Source organism: Podarcis melisellensis (assembly GCF_964234715.1).
Source record: "Podarcis melisellensis genome assembly, chromosome: 9".
Classification (NCBI taxonomy): Eukaryota; Metazoa; Chordata; class Lepidosauria; order Squamata; family Lacertidae; genus Podarcis; species Podarcis melisellensis.
Window position 1 is genome coordinate 9,534,824 of NC_138541.1, and position 22,745 is coordinate 9,557,568.

Here is a 22,745-nt window from a genome sequence, read left to right on the forward strand (position 1 = left end):
CCAGGATTACGGGAGAAGCTGCGCATATTGTGGATCAGGGATGGTGGATCTGAGGCCCACTGGTTAGGGATGGTGGGAGTTAGGAGTCCCCGTAACATCTGGAAGGCTCTCGATCCTGGTTTAAATTCTCCCTTAATTCGGTTTTAGATCATCCAGCTTCAGGATAGCATAAAAACATCAGGTGAGTTCTGCCGGATCAAGCCAATGGCCCATCTAGTCCAGCATCCTGTTCTCAGAGTGGTCACCTAGATGTCTAGGAGGAGGAGGAGGAGTTTGGATTTGATATCCCGCTTTATCACTACGCTTTATCACTACCCGAAGGAGTCTCAAAGTGGCTAACATTCTCCTTTCCCTTCCTCCCCCACAACAAACACTCTGTGAGGTGAGTGGGGCTGAGAGACTTCAGAGAAGTGTGACTGACCCAAGGTCACCCAGCAGCTGCATGTGGAGGAGCGGGGAATCGAACCCGGTTTACCAGATTACTAGGAAACCTACACAGAGGAGCACAAGAACACACCTTCCCTTCTGTGGTTTCCAAAAACTGGTATTCAGAAGCATTGCTACCTCCAGCCGTGGAGGCACATTGTAGCCATCACGGCTACCAACCATCAATAGCCTTCTCCAACATGAATTTCACCTAATCTCTTTTCAGAGGTGTACTGGGGATCTGTTACATCCCTGACAAGAAGCTGAATTGCTGCCGCCACCAATCACTTTACTGCAATAGCCATATTCGAAATTACTACATTTTACATGACCCAGATACTCAAAGGGAGGAAGAAAGGCCCACTTTTGTGCTATGGTGTGAGAAAGATGTGTAGCTTTTGCCGTGTTTGATCTCACTGCAACAGCAGCAGCATGTTGCCACACATACAGCGTCATACACTCCACAGTCAACACCAGCAGAGGTCAGTTCTGCCAACTCCTAGCTACCCCTCTGCCTAAGACATCCAAGTGAGGGTAGGGACCTGTTCTTTTATTCCTTAGAAAATGCTATGTGTAGTGATCTAGAAATATAAACAAAACAATTCAAAATGTATGATTCCTGTGCCTTTCATGTGGTTTGCATTTGGACATAGAAACTTCTAAAGTTTCCAGGAGAGGTTTTTTTGTTTTTTGTTTTTTTAGTCTTTGAAAAATTCTGAAGAATAGGACCCAGGTAACCTTGAGTTCAGCAATAACATCTGAGAGATTATGGATAGAATTGGAAAGGGCAAATGCTAATGAATACACCATCCCCACACAGAGCTCATTTTGCGCAGAAAACACAGCAAACGCCAAACAAATACTGGAAGAAAGGCTAGAGGAACAAAATGAGACATCCATAGAAACCTGTTGCCCAGGTTATGGTCAAGACAACCAGAAAATCCAAGATTTAGTAGTGGCATGCAGTAAAGGCTTCACACAGGAGATGTAAACTATTGTAAAAATTCTGTAGAAATTCCCACACACATTACTGGATGTAGAGCACTTCTAAGGGCAAATCTGACTTTAAAGGAATTTCTTGCCCAAATGTATTGCTCAAACTATTCTAGAACCCATACACATTTTTTATAACAGCTGCAACCAGGGGCACAAATTTTGCAGCTGACAGATGCCCCTTCCTCTACAGTGCAGTTGACACAGATCTCATTTACCTTTCATTGCCAACTAAAAGCATCTCTGCTCAGACCCTTATGGAGGTTTGTGGGTGTCTTAACGTTAAATGATGGGAGCAATAGTTTTATGGCAATTTAGTCACAATGGTTTTGTGACTGTTGTTTTATGTTAATATCTTGCAACCTACACTGAGCATCCTTAATAAACAGCAAGCTACACATTTAATCAAAAACACAGGGGATATCCAATGTTAAAGCAGACCCACTGAAATCAATGAACTCAAGTAATGAGTCCTTTTCATGGGGTCTGCTTCAAGTATGATTGGTATTTCCCAGGTTCCTAAGCCGTCTTCAGGAGACACCAAACCAAACCAAACTTGCTTAATTTCAGTTTTGTTTCATGTATCTTTAGACCAAAAGTGAAACTAAACTAGTGCATCCCAGCACTCCTTCCTAACAGCCACATATTACCTTACAGCTTTGTATTGGAAGCGGCACCATTTTGATGGAGAAACAGCCCATGTCTGAGTTTGAGTACAGCTGAGGAAGGACTTCCGTTTTGCACAACTGACTATAATTTCTGGGTAGGCTTGCCTCCCATTTTGAAAACTTCAGTTGTATGTCAAAACTTCAGGGCTATAAGAGTTAAGGAAAATGGAAGGACATCAGGTTTGTTTTATTGCTCTTAGATTTGCCTGCTTTACAAATAGTTCACAAATTCAGGTGAGGTGATCACATAAAGTAATTTGTACGCGAAATGCTCAGATGTGTACAATGTACAGATACATAATGGGTGTAGATCCATTGAAAAACGGCAAGTTAGGATGAGGAGGGAAAGAAAAGGCAATCATGGTCAAACATAGCTATTTATTTTTCTTCTTATAAACAGCATTCAGTTCCTTACTGAAAAAGCCTAGAATTTATATATATTTTTCATCCCATCACTTACAACAATCTGTATACATTATTTACATCTTTCCAATACATGTGTTGCAGAATTTCAGACATTCAACTTTTTTTTAAATCAAAAAGCTGTTTTCATTTAAAACAAGTATTGATCAATAATGACTACAAACTGAAGTAATATTGGCACAGTCTGCGTACAGTACAGGTCTCTGTGTTGCATTTTATATTTTAAGCCTATTTTGTCCAGCTGCTTTTGAAGTATTTAAAAGAAGCAGACATCATAGTGTTGCATCTGCAATACCTTCTTGCTTCCAAAAAGCAGGCCCAACACCAGGTTTAGAGAAGGGGTCACTGAGTGAGCTCACACATGAAGGCAAGACTGATACAGCATAAAATCAAGTACAAGGGGAACCAATTTGTGCACTTAGAACAATTAAATTGTAAGGCTTTTCCTGTACAGCTTCTAGCTGCCAAGGGGAAAGAGAGATGCATGCGTGAATACTCTTGCCACAGATTAAACTCTTTACAGATGGAAAGCACCTTTAGATGGTTTGCAGTTTAAGCATTCTACCCAAAATGCTGCTTTTTCTTTTGCAAGGAAATTCCTCACTCCGCTGCTCAACCCCATGATGCTGCAACTCCTTCCCCTTCTTACCATCACCAATTGTAGCCTGAGGTTGTGCAGTCCAGCAAACTAGACTGCTTGGTTATGCTGGCTGGACAGACCTAGCCTGATTCAGGCAGGAATCTGTGGCCATAGCAGATGTGCTCTGCAGTGCACATCAGGAAACCTCCATGCTCCTGGATGTTCCCTGTTAGGAGAGCACAAGCAAGTGGTCCTATATTTTATCTAGTCTCCTGTCCCCCCCACTGCACTTAAGGCTTTGCCAGTTATAGTAAGAGTTAGGCAGGTCTGTCTGCATGTACCAGGTTTACCAATGAGTAATATTTACTCAAGCCTTTTAATTTTCACAATACAAGTTAAAAGGTATTGATTTTTATGGCAATATTTAGCAAACACAACATCTGTGAATAAATGTCTTCAAAAATGGAACCAAATGACCTTTCAAAAGATTTGTGTTCCCAGAATGACCTAGTTATACATGTACAAAAATAATGAGTACAGTTTAGTGGCTATAAAAATTAATTTCCCCTAAAAATACAGTTATCTATGAAAAAACTATTGAAAGGACAGTGTTCTTGGAGAAGAAGAAAAACCAAGCAAATGAAGAGTTTCAAAAGTTGAATTACTTTGCCATTTTAGGAGGGAACTGAATTTCAAAAAAATGAAACTATGTGTACAACTGGCAGAAATAAGATGCCAACTAAACTTTTACTTAAATTTAAGTATCTCACTCCTAAGGTGGCTAGTGGTTCTATCGATGCAGTCTAGAAAACCCTAAATAGTTACCTATTAAAAGAAATGCAATGGAAATAAATGAACATATTAAGTAACATGGGAATGTTGCAGTTGAAAATTGGCAGGTCCACCTTTTTGTTTTGATTTAATATGAAAGCAGAAATTTCACCTATAATATAGTATTCCAGGGGGAAAGAATACATGTCAGCTGGTTTAAGACATTCCCAAGCTGATTTTTTTTATTAAAAAAAAAATCTTAAAACTTTGTATGGCAAGTCAAGGCAAGAGCTCAAGGAAAAGAGAGGAAAAATCTGAAAAGGTAAGAAGAGTCAATAGCAGCAAATTGGGCTTTTGCCTGTAAAGGGAACTTTAGAGAGATTTCAGTTCTAAAAGGTTAAAGAGTCTCTGGTTTTCTATCTTAAAAGTAACTGCAAATATTCAGAGTTCTAGATTGCATAGTAAGCAGTAAACGAAAACTTGACATGAACTTACAGAAGAGCAATTAATCCTTTTGAAAGCTTTCTGGCTAAAGCTGAGTTACCACTAAAATATTGTGGGACATTTTTATATTTACGCAATGAACATGGATCCCTGACACGAATATGCAAAGGAGACATACAATTTCTATGGTCAGAATTAAAAAATCTGTCTTAATAATGTAAATCCTTGTTCACTGGCCTAAGAAAGCACAACACAACGGCTTTAATGGACTTGCATCAACTTCCATGACCATCAATTTTACTCTGTCTCATCAGATTGAGGAAGGTTACCTCTTGAAGTTATTAATCCCATCACCAAAACAAAGAAACACACTGAAAGCTGAAATAAGAGTAAAACTGGTTCAGACTTTTGAAGCTCCTTCGCTCTTCCTCCACAATGTAAAAAAAGAGTGTTAAAATACAATGGCTGGCTGTGACTATATTCCCAGGCCTGAATATTCAATGTTTAATATATAAAAAAGCAACCTGGCATTTAGCAGACTATCCCTTCAAGAGTGAAACCCAGATTCAGACTATAATTTTGTGGATTTTAAAATACTAAGGTGTTCAGTTTTCAAAATCCTTGGTCAGATGAAAAAAAAGGAGACCTGGATTTACGTTTGAATGCATTGGTAAAATAGTATATATTGTGTCTGAAGGCCATCACCGAAAAATATAAAAGTTCCCAATGCAATACAAAGATATACTCTGTGTTCAATACAAAGAGATATCTTCAGTGTTTTCATTTTCAAGTTTAATGAAATCAACAGAGTTTAACTAAATGTACTCTCAGTGATCTCCAGCCTTTTATTATCCAACCAAGAAGTCAGCAAACGAAAGCAAACCAAATTATCCCCCCCCCCACAATGAGCATTTGAAACTTAATACACTCTCATTGTACCTTTATAGAACAGACTTACCTTATAGAATGTTCACAACAGTCCCTAAAAAATTGTGTGTGTGTGTGTGTGTAAAATTAATATTTCAAGGGATTGAAATTGCTCATCAGTGGGAAACATTTAAATAGTAACTTCCTTCCTTATAAACTGCTGTCTGTAAATTCCAATTTTTTAAAAGGTCCTCAAACATCTATTTAAATATTTGATCTCAGAATGGTAAGCCTGACTTCTATAAAATCAAGCCTGGACATAGATTAGCATATGTAATACCATAAAAGATTAGCATATGTAATACCGTGTGTGCATATTAAGTAGTACCCAAACTGCTGATCATTTATTTTGCTAAATCTACATGTAGAATTATGGTGCTCCATGCAATATGTACATTAGGTACAATGAGCAAGGGCTACCTAATTATCAAGGTGAAGTAAGCCTAGATGAGTTCACGGCATTTCTTGTTTTTCCTTTTATGACTGAGTTACAAAAAATTCAAGACCACGTCTTAAGCTCAAGAGCGTGTTGAATACTTGATAATGCAGTGTTTCAAACACACATTGTGCATATGTAACTTACATACACTGCAAAAAAAACATGCTATGGGAAGGTGTTGTGCACACAAGATTTTAAAAGGGACATGCGTGGGCACACAGCTAATGTCTGAAATGCATACTCAATAAGACACCACTTTGTGAATTTGCAGATTCAGATCATGTTCACCCAAGGAAGGCTATCTCTATACTACACAGAACTCCGTTTTAAATCATTCTGTGCAAATTGGTTTAAGAACATCTGAAGAGTATGATGCATCAGCAAAAAACACCCAACATTTTAGATTTAACACTATATGATCAGAGAGTGGCAAGCTGCAAATGTGCAAGAAAGATCTGATTGTATATAGAACTCTGAATTAAACCTGACAATTTTATGAACATGTGGGAATCAGAGACAGCTCATGTTCTGAACTTCTAGGAATGAAAAGTCTTGGGTTTCCCAACATGCTATCAAAAACATCCACAAACCAACAGGTGACGGTTATCTGGGTGCTTGGTTATAAGGTACTGGGTCATCTCATTTGAAAGGAGGGGAAAAAACAAAGAAAGAGTGACAAAAATACAAAATATGTGTGATAAAAGTAAACAGAGACATCTAAAAACATGAAAAAGTGGTACTGTGTGCCGTATAAGAAAACTGCTGCATTTGGGTGTACAGTTAGGACTGTAGTGGGACTGTGTGCTCAGGATGAATGGAATGGCAAGTGTTCCATACGATAAATGGATTGAGGCAGTTTGCAACTAAGGAGCCCACACTTGTACGTCAAGTGAGATTTCTGCCACTCGCAATAAAATGACTATGGTGGATTTAAAAGTATTTTTAAAATCCTTGTTAACACCACTGTTGTTCTCCGTAAACAACTTCCCCTAGGTTCCTCTTGATGCTCTGGCAAGGCTACTGATTTATACGGGTAAGAAAGCTTACAGTACAGTTTGACCTCCCGTGATCATCAAAATCAGGCTGGCTAATCTAAAGGAAAGCTGAATGTTTGAAGAACAAATGCAAGCAACAAAGAAGAAAGTGGTCAACCCCCATGCTGTCCTTAGTCCTCCACAGATGCAAGACGTTGGGTGGGTTTCTGAGGACATAAAAAAAGAAAGAAAAATGAGCCCCCCTCTCTCCCCACCTCCTGTAGCCCACATTCATCTCTAAAGGCATTGTTTTGCATTAAAAGCTGGAGATCACTTATAGAAGTTATGGCTTTTTAAAAAAAGGTTTACACATATTTATTTATATCTAACAAGAAGTGTAAGTCCTGGGTAGCAATTTGTGTTTTCTGGTTCCAGCAATGTTCATTGTATGTGCTTTGTACCTCAGAAGAGAGTCTGCCAAGGCACTTAGAGAATGTTAAGTCTCTTAAAGGACTTTCTGAGAATGGGCTGCAACTGGCAACGCAGAACCCATACAACCAGCAGTGTCACATTTCCCAACAAGCATGTATTTTTTTCTCTCCTTTATAAACACTCGACATCTGCTAAAAGAAGATTACACAACAAACAATAACAGAAAGCCATTTACTGTGTGTGTCTCACTAAAGACAAACGAGTTCCGCTAATAAAAGCACAGAGAATGGATCTAGGTTGCCCAAATAAAAAACAAGAACAGGTTTCCTTTTCTTTCTAAAAACATAAACAAAAATTTAAAAGGCTGCAAGCCTCTTCACACGCTTGCTCAGGAGTAAGTTCCATGGATCTTAAATCAGTGTGCAGAGGATTGCAGCTCAAATCCCTAAAACACCACATGCCTGCTTAAACCAAACAAGTGATTTGCACAAATTCACTTCTGCTTATCTGTCCTTTGAAGTGAGTTTTTCAATCAATTCTTGAAGTGGAGCAAGTTCTCTTCTGTCTATAAGGTTAAATTCCTATGGGAGGCAGAAAAAGAGCAACAATTCAGTTCAACATTTAGCAGGATATCCATTAGTTATCAACAGCATGGTTTTACCCTTTGTAACTGAAAACACAATTACCTTACGCTGGAAGTAAAAGCAGTCAACACAGTTTTTAGGAAGAACAAAGATGAGGGCAAGGCACACCGAAACTAAGACTAAAAGAAAGATCCCCATCTGAGAAAGACAGATATTAAAGTTCATTGTGGGGAGATTCCACAGAGAGCATTGCCCTAGCTGCTGCTATTGCAGAGATCAGAAGAGAACCAAGTGAGGCTCTCATTTCACTTCTCTAGGCATGTTCACTTGCCTCTTGTTGATATGTGAGAGGATCACCAGTGTCCCAGTTAGAACTCTAGAATATTCATGAACCTGCACTACTTAGGCGCAGAATCTTTATGTGGGACTGCGCATGGCACATGGAGAAATCCAGCAATATAATTAATTTTTAATATTTTTAATTTAATGCTACCAAACACCTCTAACGATAGAAGTCTGCCATGCAATCTGTGATAGGACTAATTTCCATTCCACACAGAAGGATATCAGCATTTCCAAATGGGATATATTATCCTAAAGGAACTGCTTTTACCTTAATCAGATAATCACTTTTACATATTTTTAAATATCCAATTAAAGTGCACAGAGGTTTCTGGTTATGCATATTCACCATTCATGTCACATTAAGGAGATCACAAAAGAAAATATTTGGCAGGTGGCTTTACTGTACAGTTTTTGGAACCTGCTAAAACCTTTTTCGTTAGGCAAGCCTACCCAAACATGTAATTTTACTAGGTTTATTTGTTTTAAGACTACTAATTTTATTTACCTATTTTTCTTTAAAAAAAATATGTCAGCTTGTTTTTAAATGTTTAATTCTGTTGGTATTTTTAGATTAATGCTTTCTATTTTATAGAACCTCCTTTGATTTTCTGGTTGATTAAGATAGAGTATATAAGTCTTTCAAATAAATCAATAGCTCCAAACCTTTTCTCCCAATAATACTTCACAGCATGACATAGAACTTAATTGGGAATAGGGCACAGCAGACAATATTAGAATCATGTTAGAGAGAAACTTCAAATGTGCTGAAGAATACAAGGATCCCTAGTTACTGCAATAAGCAACAGAAAACTCAAAAGAGAATGCGAGACCACGCTCCATCTTGCAGGGAAATATTAAGTCATAGTACCCCATGCCTAGATACCTGAACAAAAAAGATAAAGTGCTTGAAGGATGTGTTGAGATGTGCCTCTTCTTGCAGCTGAATGACTGGATCAAAGTGCTGGTGGTAGATGTGAGCATAAACTCTGAAGAGACGCTTTAGGATCGTTTTAGCTACCGACATGAAGTTCTTTGGAAAAGGAACACCTAGAAATCAACAAAGCAAATGTCCAAGTGTTTACATTCAAGTCCTACAAAGAACGCAGGGTTGTATCCAACAAAACCATCCTGTTCACACAACTATGTCAACTTGCAAAACAGAACTTCCCCTCTCTTCGCCCCCAGGTCTGTTCTGGGGTTTCCCCTAAGCATCCAGAGCAGGTTGGGGGTGGGAGGGGGAGAGAGAAGAGGAAGGGGAAGTTCTGTGGCACAAGCAGAAGCAGCCTTTGTGCTGATGAGACAGGTTCATTAGATACAACCCCCAGCTGCTATCATGCTCAAGACTCATCTAGATAGTGGCTTCTTGCTTCAGTGCATAAGCTGTAGCACAATACATGACCCATGCAGCAAGCATAAGAAGCCACTCACAAGGAAAACAGAGTTCTTGTCATCCCATGAATGGGCAGGGAGCAGCACAGGTTTAAACAGCCCACGTATCAGGACTGAGAACCACAAATATCGGAAAAGTACCATCTATGCAAGCGTTTTTCCAGCAGTAATCAAAAACACAACCAGAACTATTCAGCAAGCATGTTTTTTAAAGACATGCGGTAACTGTATCTTGCACTGATTTAAAATTTTAAGTTTAATTTTTATAAACCAACAAATGAATTGTGCAGAAGTGAACAAAAATGCAATACTACACTAGCACAGAAATCACCCTAAGGGAAGCATCCATAAGCAGAGAAACATTTAATTGCTTATTTTCAAAGATCACTCTTCTTTTTAATTAAGGACTGCTAGAAATTAGGTATGTTCTGGTCTACATAAAGGTAAAGGTACCCCTGACTGTTAGGTCCAGTCGCAGAGTCTTAAAATTAAATCTTGTAAAAAATTAATCAATATTGAACAACTGCTGCTTAAGATGGTTACATATATTTTCAAAATCTTATGTTAGTTTCCCTCAGGTTAAAAGCTTTTGTTTTCTCCTATTCCTTTTGAAGCAGCATAAATGTTCACAGTTTGCAAATTAAACCATCCAGCTTTTATATAGCAGCAATATACTAATTTTAAAATTACCTATTTTGGATGGGAAGAGTGTCTCATCATCCAGCTGGTCCTGAACCCATGTCATAAGGTAATCAATGTACTTTGGTGCTGAACACTTGATTGGCTTCTTTATGTTTGTCCCATCTGCCCAGTGGTACTCGTATCTGGAATGAAACAGGGTTAAAAGACATCCCTTTAAATAAATCTAGGACTGTACACACTAAACAAATGAATTATTGTTTTTATAACATTGGGATATCAAGGCCTGCTTCAGGTGTGCCCAAGGGCCTGGAAATGCTCAAGAGAATTCTTCTCTCTTTTAACCCCTTCCCCATACACAAGTCTCCTCGGTTTCAAAAGTGATTAGCACACGAACAAACTCCCCCTGGGCATTGAGAACCAGTTGGCTGGCATCCAAATATAGACACATGAGAATCAGAGTTATTATGCACTATATAAGACGTGACATAATTGGCATTTTGCAAAGCTATCCCTACAACCAGCAGGCCCTGTGATTCAAGGAGAATTATCGTGCTAACCATGTTCCAATGCCCCAAACCTCATAGTATGTCAAGCCAGAGACAGGTTCTTCCCCGATACAGCCATGCCCTTAGCTCATGAAATGCTTTTTAATTCCAGAACTTTTGAAGCTAAGTAACACGTGCATTAAACACACTCATTCATGTTCTACTCCTTTTTAATCTAAAGCTGACAGTCTAGTTTTATACTTTAATAGCATTGGATTTAAAATTATGGTACAGTATTGCATATAGCTGAACTGATGCAAAATGACACATTAAGTGGAATAGTAAAACAGAAAACATTCAGCCATGAACCTTAATTATTCCAGAACCTGGTCTCTGATCCCTTCCACAGCCTCCTTAAACAGCCTTCTTTTTGATAATCTTAATATTATGCACAGCTCCCTCAAATTTTCCCTTTCTCTTGTTTGGAGTGAAACTACTGTATTTCAGCTCAGCACACATTTCCAGGATAGCAAGCAACAGTGTAACAAATCAAACACAAGACACCCATGGAGAGAGCTTCAATGTATCTATGAACCAGAACACTGTAATTAAGCAATGTTCTCAGAACTCTTAGATCTTACGGTAGGAAACTATGAATTGGCTTCTTTTGAGCCAATGCAGTAATGATATGCAAGCAAAATTTGAAAAAAATCCGCTTAAAACAGCTATGTATTCCACAAGCACCGAGTAAAACAATAAATGCTAAAGCCACTTTTTCTGTATTACATCGATATTCAGCATGGAGGGCCACTTTGGCCACCTCACACCTATATTCACCCATTTAAAGTTTTCAGAAATCTATCAGCTGAACAAAATAGGAAGATCTGAATGAATGCCGGAAACTGGCTTCTGAACATGTGGAACATTTTGGGCTGGAGACAGACAACAGTTGTCAGGGGAGTTGAAATGGTTAGGAGGAGCCCTCAAATCCCATAGCGAACATCAGGGTTGTCAAACCTGCAACTGTTAGACAACCAAATTGTACGTAAAGAGACCAGTAAAGCCTGTTTTGCACCTTGTAAGTTCAAGTGCAGTTTACTTCCAAGTTATGTGTGCATAAGATTACAGTATTAACCAAGGTCTGCACACCCACTTCAAACCAGTTACATATCCTGGCTTGTGGCCATTCTTTTCTCTAAACAGTGGCTTTCAGACACAATAATTAAGGAAAGCAACTGATAGTGAAATGTTATGCTTGCACATGGCATCTGAATAGCTAACCCAAGAAAAACAGCTGCTTAATTGTAGTGAATAAGAGGCAACCATTGCCTCTTATTGCAAACGGTGCCAGTGTAATAACATGTCTGTGAGTAAAAGATTTACATATCTGCCTTCATTTTTAACCATGTTCAGCTTTTGCCAGCTAATAAATTTGGAAGGGTTCAGAAAAGTCCTTTAATCAAGGTTTCTGTACTGAAAATAAAACCCTGCATCCAAACAACTCTGATTCAACCAGTCATCAAGATATATTAAGAAACAGAGACAGATCATGCTATTTCCAGATGCATCAGTAGAACTAAAAGGACAAAGCAACTATATATGTATGTATATATGTATGTGAAGGGGAAACAAAACCCGGAGGGGGGGATCTATACAGACACGTATATTTAATGGTCCTCTCCTGTCTTAACAACACTGCTTAGCGTAGGAGACAGCAAATAGAGGACCCTGAGCCAGCCCAACCCACTAGATGGTATTGCTTAATCCCAGTTACCAAGCTTCAGGCAAGTGTGGTGTTGAAGCAGTGGTAGTTGTGGAAAAGGGATTATCTAGCTGGGAATCGGAGTTAATCACTATCATTTTTAAAATAAAAAAGGGTTTCCAGTTCTCAGGGTTGTAGAGATGAAAAGCATGCAGGCAGTATTTGCAATTCAGCAGTTTAAGGTCAGATCATGGCCTTCAGGACTATTAAATTCCTCCTGTTCTGCTCTCACTTACACTTTCATTGACCCCCACCACCACCACCACCAAACAAATCTGTAAAGAATTCGATTGGGCTAAAAGCAAAAATATGAAACACAGAACTTTAGTTTTCTGTAAATAAAATTTCAGGTTTTTAGCTTACTAAGAGTAGCAATTATCATTGTTTAAAACCCAATTAAAAATGAAAAACAGCAAGTATTTTATGTCTCATAGTTTCAAAGTCACATAACTAGCATTCTTACTTTGGACCTGCAGACATCACTGGGCAGCTCTCTTCTGTGCAGAAGTCTGTAATTGTCCCATAAAGCATGTTGATCTGGTTGAAGAAGTCCACAGCTGTATATATAAAAAATAGGAACGATTTCAATTTGGCAGATAAAAAGTGTGTGCTTTCAATTGCAAGCTAGACCATCCACACAGCTTCTCAGCAAAAGTACTCTGCTGTGTTTAATATGTTACTATACAAAGGAAATGCCAGTCAGAAAACAGACTAAGACCTCCAGAAAGACTCACATAACAAGATAAGTGTACTAAAATGGTTTTGAAACTATATAATCTATGTTTGTTAAAAGTGGTGAAAGTACAAATATGCAATCCCCTGGCTTTCCATTCCTTCCAGTGAAATAGGATCCTTATCAAGTCAGACCATCTACAGCTGCTAAGCACACATCCGTCAGTGGCTCAGTGTCTACCTCATCTCTTAACGTGCTTTGCTACCTTTACATCCCTTGCTTGGTCGTTCCTTGTCTATGATATCAGGATCTCTGTCTGGAGTTTATCCCCTGGTGTTATTAAGCAGTATGTCTACCAAAGCAATGCTAAGAAGGCAAAGTTCCTTCTGTTGACTGCTTCATCATTTATTTATAACATTTCTATATCTTCATCAGTAATACCAGGGAGACTCACAACAATACAAACATGTTTCTCATAAAAGGTAAAGGATCCCTGGATGGTGAAGTCCATTCAAATTCAACTATGGGGTGTGGCATTCATCTCGCTTTCAGGCTGAGGGAGACAGCGTTTGTCTGCAGACAGCTCTTCCGAGTCATGTGGCCAACATGACTCAACCACTTCTGGCACACAAAACACCATGAGTGCCAGAGCGCATGGAAACGCAGTTTACCTTCCCTCCGCAGCGGTACCTATTTATCTATTCACACTGTTACGCTTATGCCAGGTTGGCATAAAACATTATATTAAAATACAGCAGAATACAAAAATCACAACAAAACCAGCCAAATTATACTAAAAGGGTGGCACTGAGAACCAGCAAATGCCTGGATGCACCAGAAACTTAATGAAGTTGTGCAAAAACTTAATAAAGGGGGGACGATTCCATAAACTGTGTGCCATGACAGAAACAGTCCATTGTCACTAAGTTGACCATGCAGACTTCATCCAAACATCTCAGTCTATGGGCAGATTTATGTGGGAGAATGCATTTCTTCATGTACCCAGGTCCTAATTTTTTAAAGGCCCTAAACTTGGCTTGGCAGCAAACTGGCAGCTGGTGCAGTTCTTTCAAAAGTGATGTTATATATTGTACTCATGGTTAGTCTCCCTTTTCTGCAGCTTCCAAGCCAACCTTAAGGGCAGTTCTTCATACACCACACTATGGTAGCAAAATATAGAGGCTATCAAAACATGGTGTGCTTGCACCATGCTATCCTGTCCTGGAATGTGTGCAGCTGACACACTAGCTGAAGCTGGTAAAAGGTATCCTAGCTACCATGGTCACTTGAACCTGTCAGGATCCATGCACTGATCCAGGACCTGCACGTCCATACTTGACTCAGATGTCATAGAGAAGTAGAGAGGCATGGTCACTGCCAATGGCTTCACATAGATGTTAAACAACATTGGGGACAAGATTGAACCCTGTGGCACTCCAAAGAATAACTGCTAAGGTGCTGAGGTACAGTCACCCAATACTATTCTGAATCTAGCCCTATAAATAAGGCTGGAACCACCAAAGCACAGGACCTCCTACTGCCAACCCAGAGAGTTGGCCCACTAGGAAACCATGGCGTCAAAAGCCACTAGGCTATTAAAAAGCAACATGGTTGCACTCCCCTGCCCTGTATAATACCAAATCTATTACTACATAGTTTGCCCTACTCCAAATCCTGAAAAATGCAGAGCACCCTTCTTTCAAGATGCCATTTACAGACTTGTATTTGAAGATTGGCCTTGTAACCAGGGACAGCTGTGCAATTTGTCTTGTTTTAGTTTGGCTGCAGACAGAGCAGCAGCACAAAGGGATTTGTGGCCTTCCACAATCTAATTGGGTGATGTCTGGGAAGTCAAATTATGACAATTTCAATGTCACTGTCATTAAACTGCTATTGAGATCATGGCCTCCTCCATTCAGCAAGACTGACAGATCCTTCCATGCCCTTCAATTCCAGTCAAGGAACACAGGAATTAAAAGTTCCTATGTTCTGAATTTTTTATTTATTTTCACACAGCTGCGCTCGTATAAGGGCATTATGATACTGGCAATTTTATTCTGTGTTATGTGTTAACTGGACCATAATCTTGCAGTCCTTATAAAGGACACTTTAAGAAAGGTTGGTATTATTACCTCCAAACTGCAGCTAGAGGGGCAGGCAGTTGAGGTTGAGAGCAGAACATGAGAGCAGAGCTTGCCTAAGACCACCTATTGAGTGTATGGCAGAGGCAAGATTCAAACCAGGGTCTTCCCAAACCATAGCTCAATCCTTTATCCCAAGATGCAGTTATTCATTCAGTTTTCCATCTAGATTTTTGACACAATATTTTCCACAAAAACAAAAGACTGTCTGTAGAATGCTCTCCCCAGGGAAGTTTGCCTGGCGCCTTCATTATAATGTATACGTTTAGGCGCCAGCCAAAAATGTTCCTTTTTAACCAGGCCTTTGATTGCTTTGATTGACACCCTACGCCCTTTTAAAATGTGGGTGGTGTTTTTTTTGGGGGGGGGGAGGTAACTGGGTTGTTGTTTTTATTTTCATTATGTATTTTGTGGTTTTATATTTTGATTTTATTCTGTAAACTACCCTGAGACCTCCAGGTATAGGGCGGTATATAAATTCAATAAATAATCATCATATCTTAACAACTGATGTCTTAATTCAGCTGTGGGAGGACATGTCTGTAAAGCAAAACAGCTCTAGATGGACTCTGGGGGAGTCGAACTTACTAGGCTTTTATCAGCTTTCAATGTTTGCTAAAAACAGTGGTGACATTTCTCTCAAGAAGAACAGCTGAAATTTAAAGAAACCAGTATGGAAAATCCCCAGGGAACATGGCAAGTCTTCGAGCCCAAGACACTTCTGCAGCCACATGTGATAAACAACACTGTAAAATCCAGTTCTTCTGCTCAAAGAACAGACAGACCACAGCTGGTACCGTATCAGACCTAGAGAATTTGTGATCCATCAAGCTGGACAGAGACAATTAGCCATTTGCTGCAGCTTGCTAGGGCCTCCAATTGCTTCCCCTTTGTGCAGTTTCAGACAAAGGGAAAACCCAGAAAGTTTATCCAGTCCCTGGTGAGTTGCATTCAAATTGGTGAGTCACAAACTGTGCATCTACAAACCTACTTGCCACCTCACTACAGTGAGTGCTTCTGACCTCCTGGTAAGCTGTACACTTGGGAGCATATAGATCACCTCGCCAGATTTGTGCTGTCAACGAATGAAGGAAACAACAGGGGTCTCTCTTTTGCTGCTTGAAGTTTTCCTTTCCGTCTTATTTTCTGGGAACCCGAAAAGTAAGACCTTGCCTCTGTCCCAAGTCCTCGAAGCATGCATGAGAGCTAAGGTGAGTTGGTTTAGTTCACTATTGCTTTCTCCTACTTTGCTATACCTCTGTAAACAGTCAATAGTGGACAGTACACATTCATGTAGTATCCCATGCACACAATTTCTTCTAACCTACCAACTCTAGTTTTGATTTGCTAACCACCTGTCCTATAGAATTAATTTATTAATTTATTAATTTATACCCCACCTTTTTTGTCCTCCAAGGAGCTTAAGGTGGCATACATAGTTCTCCTGCTTGCCCTTTAATCCCCCCAACAACCCTGTGAGGCTGATATTAGGCTGAGAGACACTAACTGGCCCAAGGTCAGCCAGGGAGCCCAGTGGGGATTTGAACCCTGACCTCCCAGGCTCTATTCGAACATTCAAACCACTACATCGTACTGGCTGCAGTTACATCATGGCACATTCAACCATTCTAAAAAGAGTGATTTCCGGAGGTAAGTCTGCAGAAATAAATTTAACCATTACCCTCCCAGGGGAATGAATGTCAAATCTCTCATGACTCCCCTACCCCTACCCGGTTTTATCAGTCAATATTAATGCTCAAAAAACATGCAGGGGGGAAAGGTCATGTTACTTACTGTTCACTGCAACCCATTCATTTAGATCTTCACCCTCAGGCAGCATAACAGCCATCCGTAGGTTGCCACTTCCAAGAGTGGCCTCTGCATGTTTCAGCAGCTCATATTGGTGAGAGCCTTCTGGAATATTCTTCTTTGGTTTAAAAGTTTTAGAAGAGCGGCTACCACTGCAAAAGGAGGGAAATATTTTGGTTTCAGAAAATCTTGTGTACGGGGGAAAGAGAGAGACAGGTTCACAGAATGATCCCCTAATCTTACACTAAAATTCTTATGAGTTAGATTGTCTTCTCCCCTCCCCACAAAATATAAGATGGCTGTGTGACTAATCTGTTGCATGCTTGGAAACATGATGTACACCCTTATTACATACCACAAAAGGGGGGGAAATCCATGAGATTAGCAAAAACACAGATGACATAAACTTCCGTCATACAGTCAAATAGCCAGCATAGGAGCTACTTCTTCGTGCTGCAATTCCATCTAGAAAACTGATCAAATGGAAAGGTCTACACAAATCCTGCCATTCACATGCAGCCCTTAAATTTACAAAGGAAGGAAGATTATGCAGGATCTCTTAACAGTGAAGCCATAATTAATCTAGGTTAAGTGATCTTGAATCTGTACTCTTGTGTAAAAATATAAGAAGTGTGTTGCTAGTTCAAGAGAAAGTTTACATGAAAGTCAAGATTCTTTTTTTACAAATCTCAGCAACCAGGAGCAGTTTGGATTTGATATCCTGCTTTATCACTACCCGAAGGAGTCTCAAAGCAGCTAACATTCTCCTTTCCCTTTCTCCCCCACAACAAACACTCTGTGAGGTGAGTGAGGCTGAGAGACTTCAAAGAAGTGTGACTGGCCCAAGGTCACCCAGCAGCTGCATGTGGAGGAGCGAAGACGTGAACCCGGTTCCCCAGATTACGAATCTACCGCTCTTAACCACTACACCAGACTGGCTCTACAGCAAGTGTACAGAGGTCCACTGGAAATTGGCTAGTGATCCATCAGTGCAATACTACCTACCTTCTGCTTTGAGCTACTCATATAACATTTCCTTTCAAATATCTCTCCCTTCTATTTTAGTCCTCTTTGGACCCATTTCTTCAAAGATGTAGAGGAATACATCTACATACTCAAGAAACAGTAACATTCAAGGTGCCCTGTGTTAACCACAGTTTAACCAGAGAACATCAACATACTGAAAGGCATACAAGAACAACTAAACTTTGAACAATTGTTTTGACAAAGGTTCAAATGCAAAAGGTTATTTTTTTAAAAATTCTATTCTGAACATGTTTGTTCCAATATGGCGGGAAGGCAGGGATAAAAATAGTAAGTGTCTTTCTTTTTGGTCAAGGAGTACAATTTACTCAGAAATCTTTAGGTGGTAGAATAGGAAGTCCAATATGTTGTCAACTAAATCAGAGGAACTCTAAAGTCTACTGAACCTACTAACACCTTTTCAGGGGATCAGGTAAATTAATTAACTAAGAAGTAAATTCTAATGAAGATATTTTTCCAACATTCCCTTCTGATCCTCCTGAACAACCGTAACATACATGCATGTTATGCAACTTTGAAAGAAGTAATCTAGTTTGTGTCACCAAAAATATAGAGGCACAAGCTTTAATGAGTTTGTTTTGGGGACTTCAGCATAGGTTACCCGAGCAGTGAAATTTGACACAACTAATCCCCTTAGCAAAGCAAACACAATGAATTAAGCAAACACATAGCATTGGACAGACAGAAAGGAACACGTCAACGGCGTTGACAGAGTCACCTGAGGCATGGTTTGTCTTGTTCCAAAATCTTTAATCAGGCTGTATTTTTTTTTATATCTTCAGAGACACTTTTCTAACATTAAGGTTTACTGCTATGGGGAATGCACTATTTAGTTAATGAATTTGTGTAATAAATTGGTATACTGCCCTTCAGTGAATATTTCCATGGTGATTTAGTTAAAACTAGACATGCATAATAAAAACAGGCAAAAAACAATAAAAGAGCAGGGGGGAAATGCATTAAAATTATCATACTTGGAGACAATTAACTGAATAACAACCTAACAACCCATCACTCTGGATTTGTGCAGGGTTTACTCCTTAGCCTTTCCTTCTCCCAGAGATGCCCCATAAGGCAGTGGGGATGGATTTTTTGTCAGGGTTTACTCCCAAAGCCTTTCTCATGAATGACAATAGCGGCAAAGCAGTGGAAGTTCAGGATTGAAATTAATCCTAACTAATTTAAATCAACGAGGAGGTGGCCATGTCGGCAACAGGGAAGGCCTGTGCTGGTGCCATTTGCGATACCCCAAATACCTTCTACACACAATGCCTTTTACACTTTTTGATCCGCTAATCTTAAAGTAGGAGAAGGAAGGAAGGAAACGTGTCATTGTGGTTTGCTTATAACGCACACACACTGTTATGTGCACACTCCTCTGTAAACATACAATATCGACTGTCTTCAGAAATGGGAGGGGATTCTGAGTTTTAGGAGCTAGCCCTATGCAGATCTGAAAAATATTTCAAAATCCTATGAGTTCATCCTTCTTTTAAAAATAAAATTGAACACCTGATGTCGTAGCTAGGTTTAATCATTAGCATACTGAACCCAAAGTTGCCTCACAGCAATGCATGAGAGGAAAAATGGTTGGGATGCTGTAGGCCCTACATTTCGTACAAGTAACAAAAATTGTAATTTGTTTTCTTCAGGACACTTTCCACACCTCCAGCTGAATGCTACAGCTGTTGCCTAGACTGCAGGAGCATAGGTGACACTGGGGTGTTAGGAGAGAGGTAGTACCTCTGATGGGGTACACAATGTGCTCCATCTGGGGTAGTTTGCCCACGTTTTGTCCTCACCTTGCACTCAGCTTTCACCTGTGGCTCCTAGAAGCTGTCAGCAGGTGACAGCGGCCACATCCTGGAAAACTGCTTCAACTGGCCAGCTAAAGCAGGTGAGGGTAGCCGATGGGTCTCAAATGCTCAGTGAATTAGTGGCTTCCCCTGTGTGTGAAGACAGGCTCCGGTGGATTGAGTGGACAAGACCAATAGTGGGTCCAATGGTCAAGAAGGTGTTTTCTGTATGTACTGTACAGGGAAGTGATGGGCAGATGCGGACCATCAACTTGGGAAGGGAGCCCATCTAGAAGAAAAACTCTGATCCTAAACCCCTGCTGCCATCTTTGGGAGAAGAAAAGGCTAAGGAGTGAACCCTACACAAATCCAGAGTGGATGGGGCCTTGTACGTCACCCATGAATTAGTCAGGCCATATAAGTCAGTGCTAGCATTACATCTTGTAGCAGAAAATTCCATAGGCTGTTATAAATTTTGGAAGTGTTTTACTGTGTCCTGAATCTAGGCAACGCTTTCAGAAAAACATAATCTATTCACTTTCTACATACCATTCACACATTTGTGAATCATTCATCTCCCCTGACTCCAACTTAGTCATTTTTTTCTTTAACCTTTCCCTTACAGGAAAGATGCTCCAACACCTTCAATATTTTGACTAATCTTTTCTGAACCTTATTAGGCACAGATTTAACAAAACAGATGCAAAGAAGTATTTAAAATTTTCCTTTAAATACCATAGCAACCTACAACCCCCTTGTTAATTGTTCTTGAGGGACTAATATTATTAATCAGTGAGTGGGTAAAAAAAAAATTAAAATATTGTTCAGGTTTCTTTGAAACCTGCCATGATTACCAGTTCTTAATCTGTTACTTTATAATCAGATTAATCAAGGCAGTGATCTTGTACTCTATTATTCTGCTAACCATAGTTAATCTACCACTACTACTCCTACTCCTACTCCTACAATTTAGTGCAGGCTTCCTAAACCTCGGCCCTCTAGATGTTTTGAGACTACAATTCCCATCACCCCTGACCACTGGTCCTGCTAGCCAGGGATCATGGGAGTTGTAGGCCAAAAAACATCTGGAGGGCCGAGGTTGAAGAAGCCTGATTTAGTGCTTTACTTCAGTTTGCTACTAGTTTTCCCATATATTAATATGGGATTCAATATATCAGCAAACTTTCATTCGACATTAAAGTTCCCATCTCAATTATTTTTTATTCTTATTTTTTTAGTCCTGCTGAAGTCTCATTTCTTATTTTATTACTATTATTTAAGAGTATTTATACCCCAACCACTACCCAAAGTTTTGAGGCTGCTTACAATATATTAAAAAGGTAAAGGTACCCCTGCCCGTACGGGCCAGTCGTGTCTGACTCTAGGATTGTGCACCCATCTCACTTAAGAGGCTGGGGGCCAGCGCTGTCCGGAGACACTTCCGGGTCATGTGGCCAGCGTGACGAAGCTGCTCTGGCGAGCCAGCACCAGCGCAGCACACGGAAACGCTGTTTACCTTCCTGCTATAAAGCGGTATCTATTTATCTACTTGCACTTAGGGGTGCTTTCAAACTGCTAGGTGGGCAGGAGCTGGGACCGAAAGACGGGAGCTCACCCCGCCGCGGGGATTTGAACCGCCGACTATGCGATCGGCAAGTCCTAAGCACTGAGGTTTTACCCAGAGCGCCACCCGCGTCCCACAATATATTAAAAACACAATAAAATAGGCAAGGATACAATAGTCACTGCAGTAGGGCAAAGGGCTACTCTGAAATAAATACCTTAGTGTTGCTACTGTTCATTATATGCAAGTCGTTTTCCTGAAGTGAAGTAAGATGCTTGCTGAATACCATGTACCTCCTTGACAACGTGGAAATATTAATTTATTCCTAACAATGTCTCTCCCTCTCATATTGATGAGCCTTCACACACCAGAAGACTTCACACCGAAAATCAGCAGAACATGCAAATGCTGCAGAAGTTGCTGGGAACTATTCAGCAATGTTTGAATAAACTAAACAAACCAGCCAAAGGAAGCCTAAGCTCTAAATCTTTCTTTGCTTTTGTGAAGGGTCTCTTTTGCCAAGCACAATCCGGTCTTAGGAATCCAACCGAATACTCTAATATTTTACTGTATGCATATTTTTAGCACATTCTCTCTTACCACAGCACAACACAGCTATAAATATCACACCATCAAACATGAAGAAAAGGAAGGTAGCTTTGTTCACTGACTTCATGCAGCAAGAGTAGCTTGCTCCTCAAAAAGAAAATACCAAAAATAATGATATAGCTGAAAATAAACAAGAACGAGTGCATTGAAGAATGTTATATAAATTATCATTACGAAACACTAAGAGTCTTAAGGAACATAAGACACCTTTCCTATTCAACAAAATACACTGTCCTAAAGTCACATCCACACTGTACGTTTAAAGCACATTGTTTCCTCCAAACAAATCTTGAACTATAGTTTGTTCAAGGTGCTGGGAATTGTGGTGCTTTAAATGTGTTTACAAAAGTCTGTATAGTTAAAGCCATGGTTTTCCCAGTAGTGATGTATGGAAGTGAGAGCTGGACCATAAAGAAGGCTGATCGCCGAAGAATTGATGCTTTTGAATTATGGTTCTGGAGGAGACTCTTGAGAGTCCCATGGACTACAAGAAGATCAAACCTCTCCATTCTGAAGGAAATCAGCCCTGAGTGCTCACTGGAAGGACAGATCCTGAAGCTGAGGCTCCAATACTTTGGCCACTTCATGAGAAGAGAAGACTCCCTGGAAAAGACCCTGATGTTGGGAAAGATGGAGGGCACAAGGAGAAGGGGATGACAGAGGACGAGATGGTTGGATAGTGTTCTCGAAGCTACCAGCATGAGTTTGACTAAACTGCAGGAGGCAGTGGAAGACAGAAGTGCCTGGCATGCTCTGGTCCATGGGGTCACGATGAGTCGGACACGACTAAACAACAACAACAAAAATGTGTTTTAAAAGCATGGT

The 22,745-nt window shown here is 40.0% G+C and overlaps 1 protein-coding gene across 2 annotated transcripts in view; it reads right to left on the bottom strand.

The window, feature by feature from the left end:
* Positions 1–2,445: 2,445 nt before the first annotated feature.
* The window catches only part of MOB1B (MOB kinase activator 1B), a 31,178-nt gene continuing 10,878 nt past the window's right edge, over positions 2,446–22,745 (bottom strand). The window contains exons 2-7 of one of the 2 annotated variants that reach the window (XM_081925456.1): positions 16,893–17,059; positions 12,748–12,841; positions 10,086–10,219; positions 8,890–9,053; positions 7,575–7,658; positions 2,446–6,872 (exon numbers count right to left, since the gene is read on the bottom strand). In XM_081925456.1, the coding sequence (XP_081781582.1) occupies positions 7,581–7,658; positions 8,890–9,053; positions 10,086–10,219; positions 12,748–12,841; positions 16,893–17,059 (637 nt within the window). In that variant the 3' untranslated portion in view covers positions 2,446–6,872; positions 7,575–7,580. Of the gene's footprint in view, positions 7,659–8,889; positions 9,054–10,085; positions 10,220–12,747; positions 12,842–16,892; positions 17,060–22,745 lie in introns of both variants that reach the window. The other variant, XM_081925457.1, reaches the window with a different exon arrangement.